General features: G+C 47.1%; 1 protein-coding gene across 2 annotated transcripts in view; it reads left to right on the top strand.

Annotated features, from left to right (window-relative positions):
• The window catches only part of NVL (nuclear VCP like), a 53,002-nt gene that overhangs the window by 26,730 nt on the left and 2,297 nt on the right, over positions 1–23,975 (top strand). Inside the window, exons 16-22 of one of the 2 annotated variants that reach the window (XM_045817480.1) lie at positions 38–100; positions 4,574–4,693; positions 7,727–7,826; positions 13,228–13,334; positions 17,301–17,377; positions 19,874–19,962; positions 23,821–23,891. In XM_045817480.1, the coding sequence (XP_045673436.1) occupies positions 38–100; positions 4,574–4,693; positions 7,727–7,826; positions 13,228–13,334; positions 17,301–17,377; positions 19,874–19,962; positions 23,821–23,891 (627 nt within the window). The remainder of the gene's footprint in view (positions 1–37; positions 101–4,573; positions 4,694–7,726; positions 7,827–13,227; positions 13,335–17,300; positions 17,378–19,873; positions 19,963–23,820; positions 23,892–23,975) is intronic. The other variant, XM_045817483.1, reaches the window with a different exon arrangement.

Below are 23,975 nucleotides of genomic sequence, written 5' to 3' on the forward strand. Positions count from 1 at the left end.
TTTGTCTTATTTGTATCTTCTTGTTTCCTCTTACTAGGCTGTTGCGAATGAGTCTGGACTAAATTTCATATCTGTCAAGGGCCCTGAACTACTAAATATGGTGAGTGGTGGTGACGTCAGCTGCTGTTCAGATGAGGAACGTAATGGTCATTCCAAGTACAGGATAGCATGTCCCCAGATCTTTGAAACAGTTGTCAAACTTTCGTAAAATTACCTCTGTAAGAGAGAAGAAATGGCGCCTTATTCAAATGTACTTAGTGTACAGACTTCCTTAATTAAGTCTGGTAACTTCTGAGCCTCGATTTTCTCACCTGCAAAACGGAAGTAATTGTCATGATTAACATTTTAAATGTTTGCCCTGTACCGTGTAGTCGTCAGGCACTGCACATGCAGTATTCTGTAACAGCCCCCTGAGATAACGGGTCACTGTCTCCTCTGACTCTGAGATGAGGAAACTTAACTCTGGAGGGTGCGTGCGCCTGGGTCCGGGTCTGCCGCCGGGAGGCGGTGGAGCCGGGACTGGAGTCGCCTGTCTGCCTCCTGGGCCTGCTCCCTTGCCCGGGAGTTGTGTGACTCAGAGGAGTTAAGTGTTATTGGTAAATAAGAGCACTCTGGGGGAAAGAAATCACCGAAGTGCTATGTAAGAACTTCTTTCAGCATTTAAGCCATTTATATCTCAAATCTAAGAGACCGAATTTCTTACTTCCTGTCCATCCTTCTAAAAAAGTAAACATGCCATTCTGTAATCTATTCAAACAGAGATGAAGTAGGAGTGGTATCATTTGTTTTAAAGTTGTTTTTTTTTAAGTTATCTCCCCTCCCACTTTTTATTTTCTTTTATGTACTTTCCCCTAAAATAAGGGATTTACACTTAAGTTTATTTCCTATGGGCTTTTCATGTACCTCTTTACTTTTCTTGCACTTCGTTTCGGCTTTCGGGGGGGGTGGGTGGCGATGGAGATGACCCTCGGTGGCGGGGGGACGGGGGGAGGCGGGGACGGGGCTGGAAAAGAAGCCCGTAGCCTAGCCGGACGGGGAAGGGCCTTCGTGCCAGGCTCGAGTTGGAAGGTTCTCTGGAGAGTCTCGGAGACCTGATAGAGGCTTGCTCCAGGCAAGAGTGTAACTTTTTCTAAGAGTGTGATGTTTACAGATTTTTACTGTGAAACATTTCAAGCATAGAAGTTGCGATGGGTAACACAGTGAACCCCCATGTATCTGTCGCCCAGCTTTAACGGACAAACCAAGCCAGTTTGCTTGAAGCCCCCACAAACCTCTCCTAACCACATTTCCCATTCTCTCCCGCATGGAATGTACCATGGTTCTGAATTTGGTGTTCAGTAAAGCTGTGCACTTCTCTACACGTGAAATAGTGAAATATTTACAGATGAGATACAATGTCTGGGATTTCCTTTAAAATAAGGTGAAAGAAAGTGGATATAGAGGAAGCAGCGGTGGTCATGAATTGAGTTGATGATAACTAAAGCTAGGTGATGGTATATTTGGAGTTCAGTATACTATTACGTCTTCTGTTGTATGCTTAGAATTCTGTTATGAAAAATAAAGGAAAAACAAGCCCTGGCTGGTGTGGCCCAGTGGATTGAGCACACACCTGTGAACCAAGGGGTCACCAGTTCAATTCCCAGTCAGGGCACATGCCTGGATTGCGGGCCAGGTCCCCAATTGGGGGAATGTGAGAGGCAACCACACATTGATGTTTCTCGTCCTCTCTTTCTCCTTTCCTTTCTCTCTCTTTAAATAAATAAAAGTAATTTACAATGAATAAAGGAAAAACAAAAACACTTTTTATAAATGGTATGTGTTCTTGTGTGACAGTTACATTGTTATTTTTGTTCAATATTATATGTGTAATGTTTACCTTTGTTGATAATGGTTACCTGTAGTTCATTAATTTTCTGTGTGATATTCCATCGAATGAATATAACTACACTTAAAAATCAGGCTTTTCCTCGATGAATATCTAGGTTGAACATTATATACATATATCCTTGCACATATATATGAGATAATCCCCCCCAGGGTATATGCTTAGGAGTAGAATTGCTATACCTTATATATAGTCTGTACACGTTCAAAAACATCAAGTATTGCCAACTCTTACCCCAGAGCGGCTGTTGAACCTTGCCTAGCTGTGAGCGAGAGTTCCCTTCGCCCCAGTCCTCACCAGCTCTGGCGACGTGGGACTGGTGTATGGAGTTTCACTCACTGGGATCGGCTTTGTGCTTCAGGGGTGGGGGAGGGAGGGGTCTGCGGACGAGTCCAGAATGACTGTGAGAGATCAGGCGATCTGACGAGAGAGACGGACATCTTGGTTAGAAAGTGCGTCTGCTCCCGGGTGTTTTAGGTTTGAGGAGCCGACAGGAGATACCCAGCAGGCAGCAGGGGGGTGCGCCTGGGAGCTCCGGAGAGATCTGGGAGTCAGTATCAACCGGGTGGCACCCGAAGCCTTGGGAGCGGATGGGGTCTGCTAGGGTGACGTGTGGCGGGGCACTGGTGGCGGGGCACTGGACGACACCAGCAGTTCCGGGGCTGGGAGGGAACGCTGGCAGGGGAGACTCAGGAGCACTGGACGACACCAGCAGTTCTGGGGCTGGGAGGGAACGCTGGCAGGGGAGACTGTCAGGAAGGAGGCAGGGAACGCCAGAGATTTCCGAGGCTGGAAACCAAGGGAAGATCCTTTCTGCAACCGGGTCAGTCTGGCCAGAGAGGGTGGAAGAAACACAGTAGGACTTTGGACTTGGGACTTAGAAGGTCATTAGTGACTGTAGGGAGAATATTTTCCATAATAGTGTTTACAAAGGCCAGATTATGATGGAAACCGAATGGCAAATAAGGAATTAGAGATAAGTATAGGATCCTTCATTGAAGTATTTCTTAAAGGTCGTGATAGGGTTTCTGTTTGTTTCCTTGTTTTAATCACTTCTGTCGTTGTTAAGATTGATTTTAACCTGTCCTTTGACACTGGGTCTGCCTTCCCCTAAGTCGTATTTCCTTCCACTTAGTCATGTGGGTCTGCCGTGTCTGAAGTCCACTGTCAGCTGTTTTGCTTGCTCACGTCCATCCCCGTGTGCAACTCTCCCAGCCTACTGATATCTCTCCTTTGACACTATCTCCTGAGTGTTTTGATTCAGCATTCTGAGTATAATTTTTGCTGAGTTAGGTTTTTGGGAAACTAAATAGGTTTGCTGGTTTGGACACTGCACAGGATGTTATGATCAGAGGAAAATGTGACGTGGTCACAGCTTTGCTTTCCAAGGACTTTCCCAACAGAATACAGGGACAGCAGGAGAGCTCAAAAGGGCTGTGATAGCAGAAGGTGCTGTAAGAGCAAAGGAGAGAGTAATGGGAAGAAGGATGAATGGGGATCTTTTCCAATGCACGAGCTCTTTGGAGGTCGACTGCGGTTCAAGTACAGGAAGCGAAATGAACAGAAGTACAAAGCAAAGGTGGATGCATGTGAGGGAAAGACAGTTCATTCAAACGAGGAAACAAATATTTGAGTCGCTGTCATCGGTGATGTAGTCTGTTCCTCTATTACTTTATTGTGACCATATAATCAATCATAATACAGTATCAAAGATGGTTTATGACACTGGCGTCAGCGGAAAGATGCTTTCAGATTCTGTTTGGCTGTTTTATTACAGCAGAACTGCTTCTCCTAGTGAAATAGTTTGAAATTTTACAGGAACAATTTCTTATGCCTGGGTAAAAGCGAAACCCGTGTTCTTACCCTTCCCTTTTTATTTTAGTGAGAGCTGATGTTGGAGCTGCTAGTGTCTCGCTGTGCTCCCTGGCGGGCGGTAACGTTCTGTGGTCTGGCTCGCTGTGCGCAGGCACTGAGCGCCTCCCATGGCGCCTCCCATGGCGCCCGGGACGGCAGGGCTCCTGCTTCACGAGAGGACGCGTAGAAGCGACAGTGGAGCCACGGAGCGTCTTGTTTTCACTTAAAATACTGTTGAATCAGTGCAGAGTGTTGCTGAGTATTTTATCTGCATAAAGCTTAGGAGATCGCTTCTAAAATACAATAGAATGGAATAGTGAGGGTTTTTTTTTTTTTACCTACAGAAGACTTTACATTGCATTTAGTCTTCATTTTATAAATGAGAAATTTATAAGTGTGAGTAATAGCTAATTTTATTATGTCGAACCACATACAGATGGCTATTTTTATAAGTCAAAAATGGGCAAATAAGCCCTGGCTGGCGTAGCTCAGTGGATTGAGCGCAGGCTGCAAACCAAAGTGCTGCAGGTTTGATACCCAGTCATGGCACATACCTGGGTTGCAGGCCACAGCCTCCAGCAACCGCACATTGATGTTTCTCTCTCTCTCTCTCTTTCTCCCTCCCTTCCCTCTCTAAAAATAAATAAATAAAATCTTTTTTAAAAATGGGCAAATAAATACCAGCAATTGCATGTGCTTCAACCTGCTACTTTTTGGACTTGACATGTAAATGTCACTTAAAACTAGTGTTACTGTAATTTGGTGCAAACCCCAAAGTTGAACTGTCTCTCCATTTTACTTCCTCTGTGTGCGTGTGCGCGTGTGCACGCCCAGTACGTCGGTGAGAGTGAGCGTGCTGTGCGGCAGGTTTTCCAGCGAGCCAAGAACTCGGCGCCCTGCGTGATCTTCTTCGACGAGGTGGACGCCTTGTGCCCTCGGAGATCGGACCGAGAGGTTGGTATCATAAATTCGTGGTTTACAAGTTTTTTTAAGCACTATGGACCTTTTGTAAGTTCTCGAATTTTATGTAAAGTGTGAGTAGTTCTTGTCAAGTCATTCCTTGAGAACACTGGAGACTCCTTACCTGAAGAAACCCAGTCGTTTGAAATCAGGGCCAAGGGATAACAGTTGTACTTTTATTAACCTTTGTGTCATTTTTTTTAGTGTATTAGTTTGCTCATTATCTGACTCACACAGATGAGGAGCTGGGGCTGGAAACGATTTCTGATTTTGAATAGCCTGCCTCGTTATCTTATCATTCTCTTCAGTTAAATGAGTTCTGAGGCGGGAGAAAAGGCAATTTAAGACACGCGCTCATCGTAGGGTCTGGTAATATACTCTGACTCAGCACCATTGCCCTCTGGGGAAGGTATAAAATTGGCCGGTATCGAATGCCACTCGCATTACCACACCGAGTCATAGCTCCTAGAAATTCCAGTACAGACAGTGCGGGGAACGGCTGTTATCAGGAGCACTTCTGTGGAAGAGTTGGAAGCATAGTAAGGTGTAATATAACGATTATATAACCTTTCGAAGCAGATAGCAAAGACCATTGAGTAAGTAGATTTATTACAAGATGACTAAGGAAGTGGTTACATTTCTTTTGTGATTTATTTTCAAATAATTACTCTGTTTGTATACACTTAGGTAGTTAAACATTCACCCAGTGAATCGTTTCGCTTAGAATCTCCAGAAACACTCAAAAGTTGCAAAAACGGAACCTGACTGCCATCAGTGTGATTCGCATCATAGCAGTTTTGTTCCCTCATCCCGCAGTTGTCAGGTCATCGGTGCCGTCACAGAATACTCTTGTTACAGTCCCCTCTGATAGTGAGGTCAGTGCCCAGGGCCGACGTCCTCCTGCCCCTGCCCCGCCCCTGGGTCACACCCCAGGGCCCAGCATGCGTGCACTCCAGAGCAGGAAACTCTGCTTGCTCTCCGGCCCACTGGGGCATGGTGTGCTCTGGGCTCTACGCTTTTGCCACACACAAACCCTCCATTTGTTGACAGCCCCTTTCGTGGGTCCGCAGCTCCCCGTTACCAACTAGTGATTTAAGTGTGGGGGGCTGCGTGCTACATCCAGGCACCTGCCTGCCTCAGAGAGGCCCGCAGCCGTGCAGACGGCATCCCTCCCTTTGGTCGCGCCTCCCCGTGCTGAGTGGCCCCTGGCACGCATGTTGGCATTCTGATACTGGCGTGTCACCCGTTAACACTTGCACCCGGGGATTCTGAAAGTACCGGAAGTCTGTGTACTTTTTTCATCGTACAAGTTGTATATGAATGTGTACTTGTGAAAAATGCAAGTAAATGCAAGTAAGGAAAGTGAAAGTCTTTCTTCCCATTTTCTCTTCCCTATAATTTTTCTTGGAAGGGTTAGTTCTGCTAAGAGTTTAGTGTTTGGTATTTATCATTCTAGAACTTCCTTCATAAACTTAAAAACATAAATACTTTTTGACTCTTATACATAAATGTGATTATTCTATCTCAATTTTCCCATGCACTTAATAACTTTATTTTTTAAACTTGTATAAGTATTCCACAGTCTGGATATAGAATAATTTATTTAGTAATTCCCCTGTGTTGGACATTGACATTGTTTCCAGTTATTTCTCTTACAAACAGAACTGCAGTAAGTCTTACTGCATAGTTCGGTGCAGGTGTGGGAGTGTGGGAGGGCGTTAAAGGTAGAATTCCAGGCTAGAAGGTGCGTGCGCGCTACATTTCGGAAGCCGATGTCAGTCATCCCTCACAGAAACTACCAGTTGCGCGCCCCCAGCCCACAGTGTGTACCAATAACCATCTTCTGCGTTTTTGTCAGCAGTGCATAATACCTATCTTTTAATTTTTGTCAGTTATGTTGGCGAAACATGGTATTAAATTTTAGTATTCATGTCCCTGATTATCAGCAAGGTTGATCATCTTCAGTGATTTTGTATTTCAGCTTCTATAAATTGTCTGATCATATACTTTGATCCTTTTCCTATTGAAATTTTTTATAGTAGCTTTTTGTGTGCTAGAAATTAGTGCACTATCCAGTTATGCGTGTTAGTATTGCTTTCCCCAGTCTTACTACTTATCTTTAATTTTTTATTATATACAGTGTTACAATTTTAATAGGGTAATATTTATCTGCCTTTTCCTGTATTGATCTGAGGTTTTTATCTTACTTAGGATAATGTTTTGTTTTTATTTTTACCCAATAATTCCATAATTTTTTGTGTCCAGATAATAATTCCATTAATCTCCTAACTATTGGTGTTGTCTCTCCAAGCAGTGATAATAAGCTGCTTTTTTTTTTTTTTGAGAAATCAGTGGGTTAAACTCATTACCACCTCTGTATATAAAGTTTATGTTAAAGAAAGGCAATTAATGGCAAAAAGAAGCACAGCACCACTTTTCTTATTTTCTCCACTGCGCATTTTAAAAACTTCCATCGCTAAGTGATGGGTCCCTCCATTTACCAACCCCCTGAATCTTTCTCTCAGATGTTGCCCTGAGGTGGCTGTACTTTACTGTGTGCTCCCAGGAAAAGAGAAAAAGACTCAGTGAACCAGATGAAAGGTCTGCTCTGCTGGGAAGTCCGGTCTGATGTCCAGAAGTTGAGTCTAGATTTGCCCAAAGGAAAATTCCTTGTGGCTGTTACACTTTCAGGCTTGGGGACCAGGTAGATCTGAGTTTGCATTTCACCTCCACTCTCGTCCAGCCGTGAAACCGCAGACCAGCAACTCTGCAGCCTCTCTCAGCCGTGGTTTGCCGTCGGAACTGTGGCTACGATGATGGGGCTGCTGAGAAACACAGGGACGGGAACGTGTTCGTGCTGCACTTGGCTGTTCGGTGATGACTCGTCAGTAAATGGTCACTGTTCTCTCTTTGGGCAAAAGCTTTCACTCAAGTTAGCAGGTGCATTATTTTGTATGGACAAAAAAAAAAGGTGACATATGTTTCTTTCATTGGGGGCTGATGGCGCTATGTTTAATTTCTTTTCAGGCGGGGGCGAGTGTCCGGGTGGTGAACCAGCTGCTCACAGAGATGGATGGTCTGGAAACACGGCGGCAGGTCTTCATCCTGGCCGCCACGAACAGGCCAGGTGGGTCGGAAGAGCAGGGGACAGATGTGTCTAAAGCCTTCGGCGTCCGAACACCGTGGCACTTGCACCGTCCTGGTAAAGGAGGAGCGAGCTGGGGATCCCCTTCGGGTTCCTGTGTTGAAGCACAGCCTTAGAAAGCTTTGGTGTAAGCTGTAGTGGAAAGCATGGTGTTACTGCCTGGGTTCCACGAGTTACTAGTTTTTCTGCGCAGACAGTTGTCTAGTTGGCAGAGAGTATGCATACCATTCACGGTAGACCACAAACGTGCTGATCAGAATTTCTGCCCCATGGTTTCTCAAGCTTGTAGGAAACAACAGTGGGACCCTTCATTGTACCTGAAGGTTGGAGATAAGTGGTTGGGTTTTTTCTTATATATTTTATTTATTTTTAAAGAGAGGGGAAGAGAAGGAGAAAGAGGGAGAGAAACATCAATGTGTGGTTGCCTCTGCATACACCACACTAAGGACCCAGCGTGCAACCCAGGCGTGTGCCCTGACTGGGATTCGAACCAGTAACCCTTTGGTTCACAGGCCAGTGCTCAATCCACTGAGCCACACCAGCCAGGGCCTGGAGATAGGTTTTTAAGGTTTGGTACTGGAACCCTGTCCCTAGACTTGGGTTCAACTACTATTTAAAATAGTTTACAAGCACTCAGAGAAGGTTTTAGAAAAACGCTCCAAGCTTCCAAAGTGCTGCAGGTGGCTTTTACTCCAGGTCCCGAATTCTCTCTGTATTGCTCAGCACCTTGCCACTTGCATGAGCCTCTGCGCTGTGTCTGCTCCTACACTGTCTGCTCCTACACTGATGCTTGTGCTAACTGTCTGACCGCGGTGATTCAGTGATTTAGCTCCTTACGTGGGCTTCTCATTTGTCAAGCTGATACAGTTGTTCATTCTTTATAAGTTACTATGGAAACCTTCGTGAGTTACATGCCATTTTATTGTAAAGTAGAAAATGGTAAGTTGTGGTTGTTTGTACTTTGGTAATAAAGAAATGCTCTCCTTGGAATCAGACAGAACAAGTTTTGAGTCCGGGCTCCAGCAGCTCATGCCTTAGTGACTGGTCTGACGCCAGCTGAGAGATTCTGGTTCAGCTCTGACTCCAAGCACCTGGGGTCAGTGTCCGCTCCTGTAAGTCGGGGAGTCAGCCCCTCCCAGACCGCCCCACCTCTGGCGCCAGCCACAGCAGTATCTCCGGCACTCTCACCTCCCCCAGCCTGCTGCAATCCGGGGATTCCCGTGACCCCCGTGACCCCCGCTCATGGGAAGTCCGGTGATTCTCTAGAACAACTGCTGGAAGTCAGGAAAGCACTGTGTTCACAGTCACGGTTTGTAAGGGACACTCATAGAGGTGGATCTTCCAGGGAGTGCGGAGTTTCTGTGGCCTCTCTTGGCACAGTCAGGGCACAGCACACGCACGCACCCTCCCCGCACGTCGCTGTGTGCTCTAACCAGGACGTCTGATGGCTTCATAGGGGTTTTATTATGCAGCCGTGATGGGTCAGATCATTGTCCCTGTGACTGAACTCAAATCTTCAGCTTCCCTCTCCTCCCCGAGGTCTGGGTCCTCTGGGTCCGAGTGCCAGTCCTCTAGTCCCGTGATTGGTCTTTCTGGGAACCTTTCCCTGCTGAGGTTACCTTGGGGCCCGGCCCTGTCATCTCATTAACATAACAAGGACACCTAGCGCTCAGGAAATTCCGGGGATGTTTGAAGCCAGGAACCAGGGACCCAGAGACAAATGTGTTCTTTATTACGCCACATGGGTTTGTGCATGTATTACTTCATCTTGCTAACCATCGTTTCTTCATCTGTAAAGTGGAGATAATAACACCTAACTGGCAGGACTGTCACAAAGGCTCAGTGGTGTGGGCAGCCTGCCACAGTGTGTGGCAAGCGGCGTTGCAGTAATTACCACTGTCACACGCGGTTGCAGCAGTAGCACTAGGAGCAGTCGTCAGCTCATAAAAATCACCATCTCCCTGGAAGAAACCTTGAAGTCTCTAGGACTTGGACAGAATCCCCTCCTGCCTTTCCGAAGTAGGTAACACAGCTTTTCTAACAGGTTTCGAGAAGACGGCCTTTGGCCTGCTCTCTGGAATGACCTTGCCGGCACTCCTCACGGGTCGTGTTTGTTCAGTGTAAGAACTCTTCTGGTTTGATCTCTGTAGATTAGAAAATAGTAGGTCCTTCAGTGTCACGAAGTTCTACGTAAGTTCTCTCCTTCAAAACACTGCCTTTCCCGGCATCAGCTCTGCTGCTCTGTAGGTGCCCTGGTACGGAATGGAACTCAGTAACTCTTTGCTCAGTGAGTCACGGGAGAGGCCTGCTGCTGTTTCACGAAGGCCATCTGGCACTGTAATACTTTTCACTGGACGCGCTGAGAGTTTGGTTAGTCTGAAGAGCCAGCTTTTTAAGACAACAGTTTTGGTGACAAGCAATGTACCATAAATTTTACCCTTTTCTAGTGTACGATTCGGCAGTTTTGAGTATGTTGTTAGAGTCGTGCAGCTGTCCCAACGGTCTAATCTTAGAGCATGTGCGTCACCCTAAATGGAGCTCCGTGTCTGCTGGCAGCCACTCTCCGGCCTTCCCGCCCCGCCCCGGCGACCACCGGTCTGCCCTCTCTCGCTGCAGTTTCCCTCTTCTGGCATTTTCTGTAAATGGGATCACACAGCGTGTGGGCTGTGGTGTCTGGATTCTTCCACTGAGTCATGTCTTCACGGTTCACCCATGTTGTAGAATGTATCGCTGCTGCATTCCTTTTATTGCTGAAAAAGGTTTCACACTGTGGGTGCACCACGTGTCATTTATTCACCGGTTCAGGGGCACCTACACTGTTTCTGGGTCAGCAGAAATGACAGGGTGTTTCTCTCCATCTCATTTGTGAGTGAGCGCATTTTGCCTTGAAAACTCTGGGATTGTTGGTGACTTAAATTGTACCTATAAGAACTGATATCTTGACTCTGACCTGAAAATCTTTTTTTAAATTATTCATAGAGGAAGGGAGGGAGAGAGGGTGAAAAACATCGATGTGCCAGAAGTACATCAATCAGTTGCCTTTTGCACACCCCCATCTGGGGACCTGACCCGCAACCCAGGCATGTGCCCTGACTGGGAATCGAACCGGTGACCCTTTGGTTTGCAGGCCGGTGCTCAGTGCATTGAGCCACACCAGCCAGGGCTCTGACCTGAGATTCTGTCACTGACACTGTTGGGCAGGGGACCAGGTTGGTTGTACCAGGCGATGATGCCTGGGGATGTAGAAAGAGTCTGGACTACGTGTCATCGAGTTGACGGGATTTGCTGATGGGTTGGACATGGATGTGGGAGGCTGGAATCAAGCTTGACTCCAGGTGTTAGGCCTGAAAAACTGGAAGAAAGAGTTGGCATCGACCAGGATGGGAAAGGCAGTGGCAGGGCCCTGTTTGGGGAGGAGGTGGGGAGATCGGCTCTCAGCCCTGCGTGTGTCACCTTGGAGGTGCCGATGAGTCCGTGGCTGTGTTGGGTACGAGCCAGCCTCTCTCGCCATCCATCCCTCGCACACTTCCCTTCCGTGTGGACGATCTTCTAAAGGGCAGAAAGCAGATGAGTTCTGGACAGGCAGCACGTGAGGTTCTGTGTTAATTACAGCTAGTTTCGGGACACTAGTGAAAGACCTCGGCTTCTCAAACCGAGGTCATGGAACTCGGAGCGTAGCCATCAGAAGGCCTCCCCCCCACCGGGATCACAGGATCAGATACGCAGTCCTGGCTGATGGTTGCCAGGGGTTGGGGGCAGGGGGTTTTGGGATGAAGAAGGTGAAGGGATTAAGAGGTACAAATTGGCAGTTGGAGAATAGTCACAGGGATGTCGAGTACAGCATAGGAAGTATAGTCAATAATATTGTAACAACTTTGCATGGTGCCAGCTGGGTACTGGAAACGTTGGGGGAAACACTTTGTAAAGTGTGTGATTGTCTAACCACTATGCTGCACACCTGAAACTGGTAGAAAATAAAATTGAATGTCAACTGTAATTGAAAAATAAAAAATAAAGCCACAGAGAGAGATTACTACAAACCTGAGAATGACTGACTAAAATTGAAAAGACTAGCCATTCCAAGTATTACTAAGATTGTGGAAGAACTTGAACTCTCATGCACTGTTAATGAGAAAGTAGAATAGCACGACTAGTTTCGAAAATAGTTTGCCAGTGTTACAGGTAAAGCACACGCCTGCAGTGTGATTGATACAGCCATACCACTGTGCGCTCTGCACTCCACCGTGTACCGAGGAGAAGTGGATGCCTGTACAAAGACTAGCTCACGGTTATTCACAGCAGCTTTATTTGTCTTAGTCCAAAAGTGGACACGAGCCAAATGTTTATCCACAGAAGAGTGGAGCCCTGACTGGTGTGGTGTCTTGTAAACTGAAGGGTCGTCGGTTCAATTCCCAGTCAGGGCACATGCCTGGGTTCCAGGCCAGGTCCCCAGTGGAAGGATGTGAGAGGAAACCTATCGATGTTTCTCTCCTGTTCTTTCTCCCTCCATTCCCCTCTGTCTATAAATAAATAAGTAAATAAATAAATAAATATATTTTTTAAACAGACGAGTTGGAAAACAAATTGGGGCATATCCATACAGTGGAATACTACGCAGCAATAAAAGAATTAGGCACGAATACACATAACAACTTAGGCAAATCTCAAAATAATTATGCTGAGGAAAAGAAAGTAGACAGAGAACATACTGTATGATACCACCTGCACAAAATTCCAGAAAATGCAAACCCGTCTGTAGTGACAGGACAGATTGGTGGCCACCTAGGGATAAAGAGGGTCAGGGAAGGGCCAGGTGAAGGTTACAAGGGCATCCTCAGTAGTATTTAAGTGCCAAGACTTCCTGAGACCAGCATGCCGGAGACTCCCTGCCCTGGAGAGTCAGACGACCCTTGGGCAGGCTGGTCGGACCACGTTAGGCGTGGTTCTGCGGCAGGAGCGGGGGCCGAGGGAACTGGATGTGTTTTAGGAAGTAGCCGTGGCAGCATTTTAAGGGGAAGTTTAGGCTGGGGAGGCGGACCTTACATTTGGCCTTGACCGAAGCGTGAGGTAATGGGAGGCAGACTTGAGAGGACGTGTTCCGGGCCAGAGAAACTGGGGAGACCTGCCTGGTGTTTGGGGGGCGGGCAGGGGTCATTGTGTGAGATGGGGAGCCCTGGAGGAGAGCAGGTTTGGGGCAGGGAGGTGGGGGCGGGCTTTTCTCCTCTTAGGAACTGGTTTTATTGAGAAGCTTTTCATTTTAATAAAATCTGATCAGTTTTTTTCTTTTAAACAATATACTCTTCCCATCTCTCATGTTAATTATATATTTTTTAAGGTTTTTAGAGTTTATTTTAGACTCTTTCCTCCCTTCTTTCTTCTCCAGACATCATTGACCCTGCGATCTTGCGCCCCGGCCGCCTGGATAAAACCCTCTTCGTGGGCCTGCCGCCCCCAGCCGACCGCCTGGCCATCTTGAAAACGATCACGAGAGTGAGTGAAGGAGGTGGTTGGTGTGTGTGCGCGTCAGTTTCTCGTGTTTTCAGTGCAGACAAGTAGCGGTTTAGGGTGCCTAATCACCTTCTCTTCTGTGATTATGTTAAATATTTGCCTCTGTCTCCCAAAGGAGGAGATGAACTGTTTTTGATAACTGAAGAGGCTTTTCATTCTTTTTTTGTTTGCTTAACATGAAAGAGACACTTAGAGTTAAATGCTCACCTGATACTTTTGAGCTATCACCCTGGTCACAGTTTCTGTTCTTGTAGATCTTGGTCCCTTTAGAGGAATTGTCCCCTTTGGAGCGTGTTTGAAACAGAATGGAAACATTTAGTGGTGGACCCAGGGCAAAGCAGTTTAGAGACGGCACTGTTGACTTCGGCCCCCCATGTTGCTCATGTGCCGACTTGTAAGGTGGCTGTGCAGAACCGACCTCACCGTTTTTGTCAAAGTAAGAAGCAGTGCATACAAAGAAGGCAGGAAGTCACCCCAGCGTCTGCTGCTGTAAAATAACACGCATTAACACTTAGTGCAGACGCCGCTCCAGCGTCTTCGTGCAGCCTGGTCAGGGGGCAGCTGGTGGTGGAGTGAGCGGGAAGGAGGGGGAAGAAAGCCAACACATTATTAAAGTTGGAAACTTAAAAAAAAAAAGGTAAGGGAATTATTAAAGTTAGTTAGTTAGTTAGTGTTTCTTTTCCAAAAAAGGTAACTATTTTCTAAAGTGTCACATTTTCTAAAATATTGTTAAAAACTAAAGATGTTACAGTTCTCAAGTTAGATTTTCCATTTACGTATATTTTTGGAAGCTGACCAAAAGCGATTAGAAAAATGGCGTTTCTAATGTTTAACCTTTTTGTTGCAAAGCTTGCTGCCTTTTTACTTTAATCACCCGGATCGTTTTTTGTAGTTTTCTGTTTTTCCGGTGGATACCTAAGGTACTATGAGGAAAGTGGGATCGAATTTCTTTGGTCTTGTTCTCAAAAGTCTGAAACTCCTTGTGAGTCAGAGCAGCTTTGCTGCGTCTTTCGGGCTCGGAAGTTTCTTACACCTTCCGTTCGGTGTTTCTGGTAGCGGTGCGGTGGCAGGAGGCTTGCCATTAAAACCCCCCTGGGGCAAGTTGAACTTCTTTTTAATTTTCATTTCTTCCCTGTAAATGTCATTCAAACTCACCCTTACCTCAGAAAGCTGGAGAGGTTATTTGATGTCTGCAAATGCTTTGAGATAATATTAGTGTTTAAAATAGGGATAAAAATCCCACTGAAATTAACTTAAACTTACCATTTTAACCATTCTTAAGTGTATAGTTCCTTGGCGTTAGTATATTTACACTGTTGTGCAGCCATCACTGCTGTTTATCCCCAGAATTCTTTTCATTTTGTAACCTGGAGATCAGCCCCATTGGCCCTGACCAGTGTGGTTCAGTTGGTTGGGTGTCATCCTACAAAGTGAAAGGTCACCAGTTCGATGCCCATTCAGGCACACGCCTGGGCTGCAGGTTCAGTCCCTGGTCCGGGCTCACAGGAGAGGCAACCAGTGAGTGAATTTGGATGTTGAGAAGTGCGGGAGGATTATCTGTAGGCCGGCCTCCGTGGGCTGGTTTCTCGTGGTCGAGGTTTTGGTTGAAACAGGGCAGCTGAGAGCCTGAGGTGAAGCTGGGCAGCAGCGTGTGAGCTGGAGCGAGGGGACAGCCGTGTGCAGTGCGCCGGTCAGGGTTCGGCGGGCAGTTTCTGGGGAACGTTACAGAGTCTGGTGAGGGCTCTGGCCTGAGGAGGCAGCCCCGCTCCCTAACCACCCCTCCCCCATCCCCACCTCCCGCCCTGGCCGGCCTGAGAGACTGCAGCTGGGAAAGTCCAGACATTTCCATTCTGCATCATAATGAGTCCCTGTTACTAGTTTACCATCACTTTATTTTATTTTTCAAAAGATTTTATTTCTTTACGTGTAGAGAGCGGGGGAAGGAGGGGGAGAGAGAGAAACATTGACGTGAGAGATACACCAGTCGGCCTGCAACCGGCGACCCTCTGGTTCACAGGCCAGCACTCAGTCAGTCCACGGATCCCCACCAGCCAGGGCCGTCCACCTCATGTTTAAACAAGACTTCCCCTCCCCCTTTCTTCCCAAATACAGCACAAGGTTATATCTCCTCCCCTAGAGATAAGGCACTGGGGTTTTTTATTGCCAGGATAAACACTAAAGATTTAGAAGCTTCCCGAAAGATCCGCAGGCTTGAACTGTAGAACTCAGGTTTTCTGATTCCCCGCCCAACGTTACTTGCACTATTTAGACCTTTTTGTTGAAGTGTAGTACACGTACCAGAAAAAGTGGGCATGTCATTAAATGTCCAAGTCCATGTTCAGCCTTCGGATGGAGAAAGAGAGCCTCACCAGCTGCATTCACAGCGACCGGAAGGGGAACGGTGGCTGCCCGGGCCGGGCCGGAGGGCGCGGATGGTCCGTGGTGCACACACACACACGGCCTCGTTTTGGGGAGACGAGAAAAGTTCTAGAGGCGGATGGTTGCACATAGTGTGACTATACTGAATGCCACTCAGTTATAAACCTAAAAGTGCTTAAAATGATAGACTTTGTGAAGCAGACAATCCCACAGTAGAAGAGAGAACAATGCCAGAGGCACAGATACTGCCCCTCCTGCCTCCTTCCAGCCACTACCCACCCTGCCACACCCCACCCCACCCAGGCTGACTGAGTAAACTGGAAACATTCACATTGAAGGAACCTCAGGGATCGTGCAGTCTGGCCGTGCAGCCTTACCCACCACAGGAAGGGAGAAAGGAAAAGCCAGAAGACTTTGTGCCTGAGGTCACTCGGGGTGTTTTTCCTGTGACTGTTTCCCAGGTCAAAGTGGACAGAGTGAGAAACACAACTGTTTCTTGAATGTGTGTTAGATGAACATTTGCCCTTATCAAATAATAGCAGGCGGCAGAGGCGCAGCTTACGAAATGCTTCCATGTGCCCAGCTGGCAGGAAGGGAGAGGGCGCCGGCCGAGCGTGGCGACTGGCAGGCGACTGAGCACACACGGTGCCGGCCCCAGACCGCGCCCCGCTGGGAGCGCCGCCGTGCTGGTGTCCACACGCACCTCGGGGCCCCCGGGCGCGCGCTTCCTCACTTCCTTCCGCCTGTCGTCTTAAACTCTTTTCTAATGTTTTCTATCGTCTTTCGTTGCCACAAAAACCGTATGTCGGTTATGAATCGGAATAGTAAAGCAAATACGAACCTGTCGTCTAACTATGTCGTGCATTTTCATTTTAAATTACTAAAGACTTGTATTTGCCTCCGAGAAGCTGAATACTGAAAATGGTATTGGACACATACCATGTGTACGCACGGTACTCTGTTAGGTGGTGTTGGAATTCTCAGACTGTTCTGGTCTTGTCCTTTCCGGCATCTCTCGGTATTAGCTAAAGGGGAGCTGGCACCAAAGTCAGGATGGCATTTAGGTGAAGGGTTAGGAATGGACGCCTTGACCAGAGGGCTTTTGGCTTTTATTGTAGAGCAAGTTCCTGCTCATTCCCTGCTGGCCAGTTTCAGTATTATTTCTCCCTCCCTAGCCAACCAAAAACTTAGCAACACGCACATCCGAACCAAGTACTGCTTGAGTCTTTGCCACATGTAATCAGCAAAGGAAGTGTGTTTCTTCACCTTTGGGAAGATTGAGGCGGCGATTTTCCCCTTGGTGGTGTTTTGGTTTTGCTGCCCTGCAGACAGAGTCTTCAGACTTCATGAGCATAAACTGCCTTCAGTTTGCCCAGGTCTGGAGCCTGCGTCCAAACCTCATTTCTCAAAATCGAAATTTGCAAAGTTCTTACAACGCTGCTCTGGGAGCCAGTTAAGTTCACCTAGTCAAGTAGGCGGCAGTGCTTATTAAGACCCCGTTAGGCGGGAGAGAATGGGTGTTTGAGGAGAGCCTCAGTGGGAAACGGTTGGTTTTTCTCTCTCGTGCAGAACGGCACCAAACCCCCGCTGGACGCAGACGTGCGCCTGGAAGCGGTTGCGGAGGACCGGCGCTGCGAAGGCTACTCGTAAGGATCTCCGCCCCCAGCTCGCTGGTCCTCTGAGGCTCGGTTTCCGCGGGTGTCACGCGAGGGAGGGGGGCGGGGTCGAGAGGGTTGAGTCGGGTGTCCTTTGGAGCTCCTGGGTGTCCCGTGGAGTGCCTGGCGCGGCGGGCTCCGCCCTTTCTCAGGGAAGCAGCTGCGCACATTGTGGCTCCGGGGACGCGGGGGGGAGCCTCTCACGGTGACCCTTGTCCCTCGGCTGCCCTGACCTCCTCTGCCATCCTTCGCAAACCGTCCGTCCGTCCTTCCAGCGTATTCGTGACTGGCCACCCAGTTACCCAGGTGCGGCGGCACTTACAGGAGAATAACCCACAGGTGTCTCGTTGTCCAAGGCTCAGGATTTCTTTCCACAGCACACCTGCCCGCGACCATCCACGCAGCACAGCCTGAAGTAAACTCGGGGCGAAAACACTTCTGCCTTCAGCACTCGCATTTTTGTGGTGGTTGTAGTTTTTGTTGTTTTCCTCATATGTTTTCAGTGAAATGGGTTAACTTTCCGTTTCCGTATACAGAGAAAAAAGAAACCCAGGTTCAGCAGAGGGAGACATCTCCTCTGGCTTGTTTGAAAAGCTCTGTTGATTGTCCACAACATGCTTGAGGTTCCTGATGTTCCTGCAGGGCAAAGGGCTTCCCCGGGCCGAGGGGAGCGAGGCTGTCAGGAGTCCGTTACTGAGCGGAGTAAATGCACGTCAGAGAGCCCGTCCCCCGCCGTACCACGGGCACCCAGTCATCTCTGGTCCCCATTGAGGACTTGCGCGTAACCATCTCTTGACGATGCGGTTTCCCTGGAAGCCACGCCGATCGTTTCTGGGGAGTGCGGTTGTCTCCAGTTTTCTCGTGTACGGACACCTGGGGCCCTGAGTCCCGGCCTTCGAGCTGCCGCGCCAGCACACCTGAGAGAGATGCTGCGCTCCGGTCTGGAAGCCGGCTCAGCCGGTTCATTGAAGGAGCAGTGGAGGGGAAGTGGTCGGGGTGAGAGAGAGAGAGAGAGAGAGAGAGGGAGGGAGAGAGAGGGAGGGAGAGAGAGAGGGAGGGAGAGAGGGAGGGAGAGAGGGAGGGAGGGAGAGAGGGAGGGAGGGAGAGAGGGAGAGAGAGAGAGGGAGAGAGAGAGAGGGGGAGAGAGAGAGGGAGAGAGAGAGGGAGAGGGAGAGAGGGAGGGAGGGAGAGAGGGAGAGAGGGAGAGAGAAGGGCAGGCGTAAAAGCCCCTCCTTCCCTTTAAGGAGGATGTATTTCTCCCCTGGTCGGGAATTGAATCCATACCAGTCTGTCATTAAATGAACTTAGTACCAAGGAAAAACAAGAGCCTTCAGTGGGTAGTTTACACCTTTCAGCGCTAAAACCTGAAAAGGTTTTCTGTAAGATTTTCTGTTACATGTACGATGTAAATGTACACGCAGATGGATGTGGTCTTTGGATGTACGTTCTCATTGCTGAACGTACCCTGAGCTCCGTCTTTTGGATTACATCATGTAGGTGTTAGTGTCGAAAGGGTCAGAGTTGAAGTTGAGGGGCGTAAATTTTGGGCTTTAATGTCACTGTCCTCACAGTTTGAGAGACGCTGTAACACTGCCTGTCCGTGGCGTCCCCACACCAGCGTTAGAGTTGACGTCACAGAAGGGAGTGACAGCCCAGCACGTAGGAAATTATTAAATAACGCTGTAACCCTGTGCGTTACAACAGGAACACTGGATTCAGTTAATAATTTACACTCTGTGCGTCTTTAATTTTATGTGTTGTGTGGATCATCACCATTGTGTATAAATTGGATCAATATCTGGAAATAAGGTTTTTGTCCCAAATTCAAACTCCTCTCAAAGAATCTCCGAGAACTTGAAGGTGTGTGGTGATGAAACGCCAGTCAGCAGCAGTGTCGTTCACCGATTCGTTGAACTTGAGTCGCGTGGGCTCAGCGCGTTGCTATTACACAGGATCGTTAAACGGAGGCTTGTTAGTTCCTGTCCTGTTTCAAGTAGTTAGGATGAGTCCCCTTGCTTGAGCTTGAATCGAGTGCATCAAAGACTTGCCAGCCTTTGTGTTTCCCCCTTTGAACACGGTTCCATAAATGACTCTCATAGAAGCTTTGTTCAGGCCTCAGGTGACATAGGAATGGGCCGTCGGCCCTTGAGCACAGGCCGCCTGGACGCAAGTTCACAGTGAAGAGCGCGTCAGTCTCTACTGAGGGTGCCCCTGACTTCCTGTCTGAGTGTGGGTCTCTACCCGTGTTTCCGTGGCACTGTGCATGGTTCACTGCATCGCTTCCTCCACGGTTTCCTTTCTCCGGAAAGGCAGAAACCGTCTCAACGAAAGCTGAGCTCCTTCCTGCTGGCGCAAATCGGTTTCTCCCACTTTCACTGTCAGTTTCTTTTCTGATTGCCCGACATGTGACGTGAAGGAAAAGTGCTCTCAGACTTCTTTCCGGTCTGAGTAGCGTCTAAGTAAATACGAACACGTCTTTCGTTGCAGGGGCGCGGATCTGTCTGCGTTGGTGCGGGAAGCTTCTCTCTGCGCCCTGAGGCAGGAAATGGCAAGGCAGAAAAGCGGAAGCGAAAGAGGTACGATTGTCTCTGGAATCTCTCAGTCCTAACCAGTTATTATGCTGGATATCTAAAACCACTTTTGACCTAGAATATGACCATTTTCTAGCATTTGTTCTTTATGATATTAAAGCAGATACTTTCTGATGAGATCTTCAGAAACCTTTCAGAATACAGTGTGCCTCTATGGCTGACAATTATAATGATAGCAAAGTTATTTGGTGCCTTTCTAACAAAGTATTCGATCTTTCCTTATCATACACAAATGCTTGGGCTTAGGCAGGTGGGTCCACTCACCGACTTCATCATGGGTTTGGTCTGTTATCAGTCTTGGGAAAGCTTCTCATTCTTTTGCTAAAGTAGTATCTGCTTTCACAGCCTAAACTGGCTGCTTAGAAAACACACACACAGGGAGAAATGCACATGGAAATAACCTACCGTATGTATAGACTCTCGCTTCTCAATACAAAGTCGATGTATGCTATTATGTGACTCTTTGGGGCCATCTCAGCAGCTTTGCAACATTCTTCACATTTGACCATGTCTTCATATGATTCGTTTGCATGTAGCCAAAAAGGATTCCAACCAGGTCTTCTACAGAGATGGCCTCTGCTTGGTGCCTGTGACAATGAATCATTTAATCAGTTGCAGGTTGCAGCTGTTCTTTACAATAATCGTAGAATTCTTTCTTCAAAAGACCTGCCTTTTCCTCTAAATCTGTACTTTCATTGAAGCTTCAAGTCTGTATTGAGCTCCTTTGGTTCAGTACATTTTCAAAAGATACCTTTTTTATTGGTGCTAATTTTTTTCTTTTCCCTTCTGTCATTGTCCTCCAGGAATCTTAGAGGTGCGTTTTGTTTACAGCACAGCCGTGCGTGCGTGCGCGGTAACTCAGACTTGCCAGCACCCGCATCTTAATCATGACGGCGCCGAGGTTTTTTTGTTGTTTTAAGATTCAGTTATCTGAACTTCTTTTATTATAACTTATTGTAAATTCCTTTTGGAAGTAGGTGGGATACAATGAACAAAACTAGAATATCTTGTAAAAAGCATCTTACCTGGTAGTACGCTGCCCGAGCGCTGGATCTGACGGCTGCCTGGGGGTTTGTTCTGTAACCAGAAATTGACAGGCCTCTGTGTCCGCACGCGTGTTGGCTGCTCCCGGTGAGCCCGTTCGGACGTTGTCTGTGAACACACAGAACGAGTCCGGACCCGGACGTCGCTGCCGTGCTGCAGTGGGCGTTCCCGGCGTCTATCCTGTGGGACTTCACGTGTGCCCTGCTTAGACTGCGAGTCAGTTATCTGCACTTCTCTTACTGTAATGTACTGTAAATTCCTTTTGGAAGTAAGTGGGATATAATTAGTACAGTAATTTCCAACCAACCGGTGTACTGTGAGTATTTTTAAAACATGCAATACTTGATTATTTAGTCAGTGGCACTGACCTCTTTTCTCTTAGATTGTCAGATAAAACAATGACAGCAGCCAGCCCAACAATAGCCATCCAGTGTGAGTGCCCTGTCTTGCACTATAAATATGAGTTGCATCTTATTGGTCACATGGCATAAGCTCGCATCTGATTGGTTAATTCTTGGTACAAGAAATCTCTCTATACAAATACAGGCACTGATTTTTTTTAAGTCACTTTGGAGCAAGACGGGTGGGTAATTTTTTTTCTTTTTTTCTTTTTTTTTGGGTGAAGCAATCAAAATTATACCTTTTTTCTCGGATTAGTAAAAAAAAAAAAGTAATACATTTTTTTTGGTGTGCCACAGAATTTTAGTAATTAGTTTGTGTGTGCCATGAGATAAAAGAGGTTGAAAATCACTGCATTAGCATCTTACTGAGACTTAGATACCATTCACTTCCATTAGACATGTTCAGCTACAGATTTTATTTTACTTTTAGGTAAATACTCTATCCCAGTATCTGTGTAGAAAGTTTACCATTTTAAGTATAAATTTTCATCATGTAAGTTGTTATGTTAATATTCTAAACCAAGCCTGATTTACATTGTCATTTGACCTCTCAGACTTAGGTAATGGCATAACCTTACAAAGAATTAGAACCCCCTCTAATTCAATGTTGTGACATTATGTACTGCATATTGTCCGGGGTGAGGCAGAAGTAGGTTTACAGTTGTTTGTGTGGGGAAGTAACACAGTAGTTAAAAGTGGCACAAGGAGCAAACTCCGGTCCCCATACTCACAACGGCAACCACTTCTGCCCACGCCATGTATCATGTATCATGTATCGTGGTGCTGTGACTCCGCGACATCTGACTTGCGTGTCCGCACTCGCGCTGACTGCGTGTCCGCACTCTCACTGACAGCTGTGGAGCCTGCTCTCCATTCCCAGTTCAACGTACTTGCGTTATCTTAAAAGAGAACAGTTCTGGTTCTTCATAAACACCGTATTTAGGGCACCCTATTTTTCGGACCATAAGATGCACCTTCTGTTTTAGAGGAAGAAGACAGGAAAAAAATTGGAAGTAAAAAAATGTGGTAAAATATTTAATAACATAAATAACATAATATTTCACCAATGCAAATGTAAACAGAACTCAACAGCAGCATTAACAACCATTATTCCTCCCAAATGGTGGGGTAGGGGGGTATCTTACAGTCTGAAAAACACGGCGCAGGGCCTGCAAGGGGTTATCTGTGTGCGAGTGGTGGGTCTCTCTGGGTGGTGCCGCGTTGAACTCCGGTAAGCGGGGGTGGGGGACACTGGGGGTGCCGGTCAGAAGGCACAGACGCCCTTGCAGTGAGATGAATGGGTTGGTTACAGGGTTTAACATATTACACAAGGGATGCAGTTAGCAGTACTGTGTTATGTACTGGAAAGTTGTTAAGAAAGATCTTAAGTTATCACCACTTGGAAACAAAGATAATCATGAGTGGGGACCTTACTATGTTCATCATTCCACAGCACATGCATGTACCATATGGTCACGCTGCCTGCCTTACACTTTCCTGTGTCCACAGTGTCTCAGTAAAGCTGGGAGCTAACACACAAGTAGAACACATGGACTGTTTTTTTAAAGGGATAAGAATCTCTAATTAAAGACAAAGTACCTTTTTATTTTTCTTTTACGATTTTATTTATTTTTAGAGAGAGGGGAAGGGCAAGACAGAGGGAGAGAGACATCAGTGTGCGGTGTCTCTGTCATGTCCCCACCGGGACCTGTCCCGCAACCCAGGCACGTGCCCTGACTGGGAATCAGGCCGGTGACCCTCTGGTTCACAGGCCTGCGCTCACTCCACTGAGCTACACCAGCCAGGGCCAGAGTACTTTTTTATATAATTTGTTCCAAAATAGACTGTTTTGATTACTGGTGGGTGAGGATAGCACTAAAATGTATGACATAAAACTTAAGCATTTCTGTAAAATTAAATATGCTCATAAAGAGTAATTTAAATTAAAAGGAAAAAGGATCTAAAAAATTGATGAGCAGACTATATTTGGTTCAGAACAATATTCATTGTTCTGAAAAAGACTAGAACCAATGTCATCACTCATTTCCTCATTGTTCTTTTTATTTCATACACATATCTTTAAGATTCTATTTATTTTTAGAGAAGAAGGGAGAGAAAAAGAGAGGGATGCACCAACGTGCGAGAGAAATATTGATTGTTGATTGGTTGCCTCTGACACGCCCCCAGCTGGGGACCTGGCCCTCAGCCCAGGCACGTGCCCTGACGGAGAGTTGAAGTGTCGATCCTTCGGTTTGCGGGAGGAGGCCCAGCCCACTGAGCCTCACCAGTGAGGACCTCAGTGTTCTCGAATTCTCGGAAGCCTCTTGAAATAAAGTGAGTTAGAGTCACAACCACCATGTTATACCCAGATGTGTATCTTTGTGCATTTGCTCCACAGGTGACCTCAAGATTAGTCAGAAGCATTTCGAAGAAGCTTTCAAGAAAGTAAAATCATCTATATCAAAAAAGGTAAGAAGTGCTCCTAAAGGTAGAGAGAACAGAGACTAGAGTTTAGGCCGGCTGACGGGAATTCGTGAGGACGAGCAGAGGGAG

The sequence above is a fragment of the Phyllostomus hastatus genome, unplaced genomic scaffold, assembly GCF_019186645.2.
Source record: "Phyllostomus hastatus isolate PE091 unplaced genomic scaffold, TTU_PhHast_1.1 phas_contig_148, whole genome shotgun sequence".
NCBI lineage: Eukaryota > Metazoa > Chordata > Mammalia > Chiroptera > Phyllostomidae > Phyllostomus > Phyllostomus hastatus.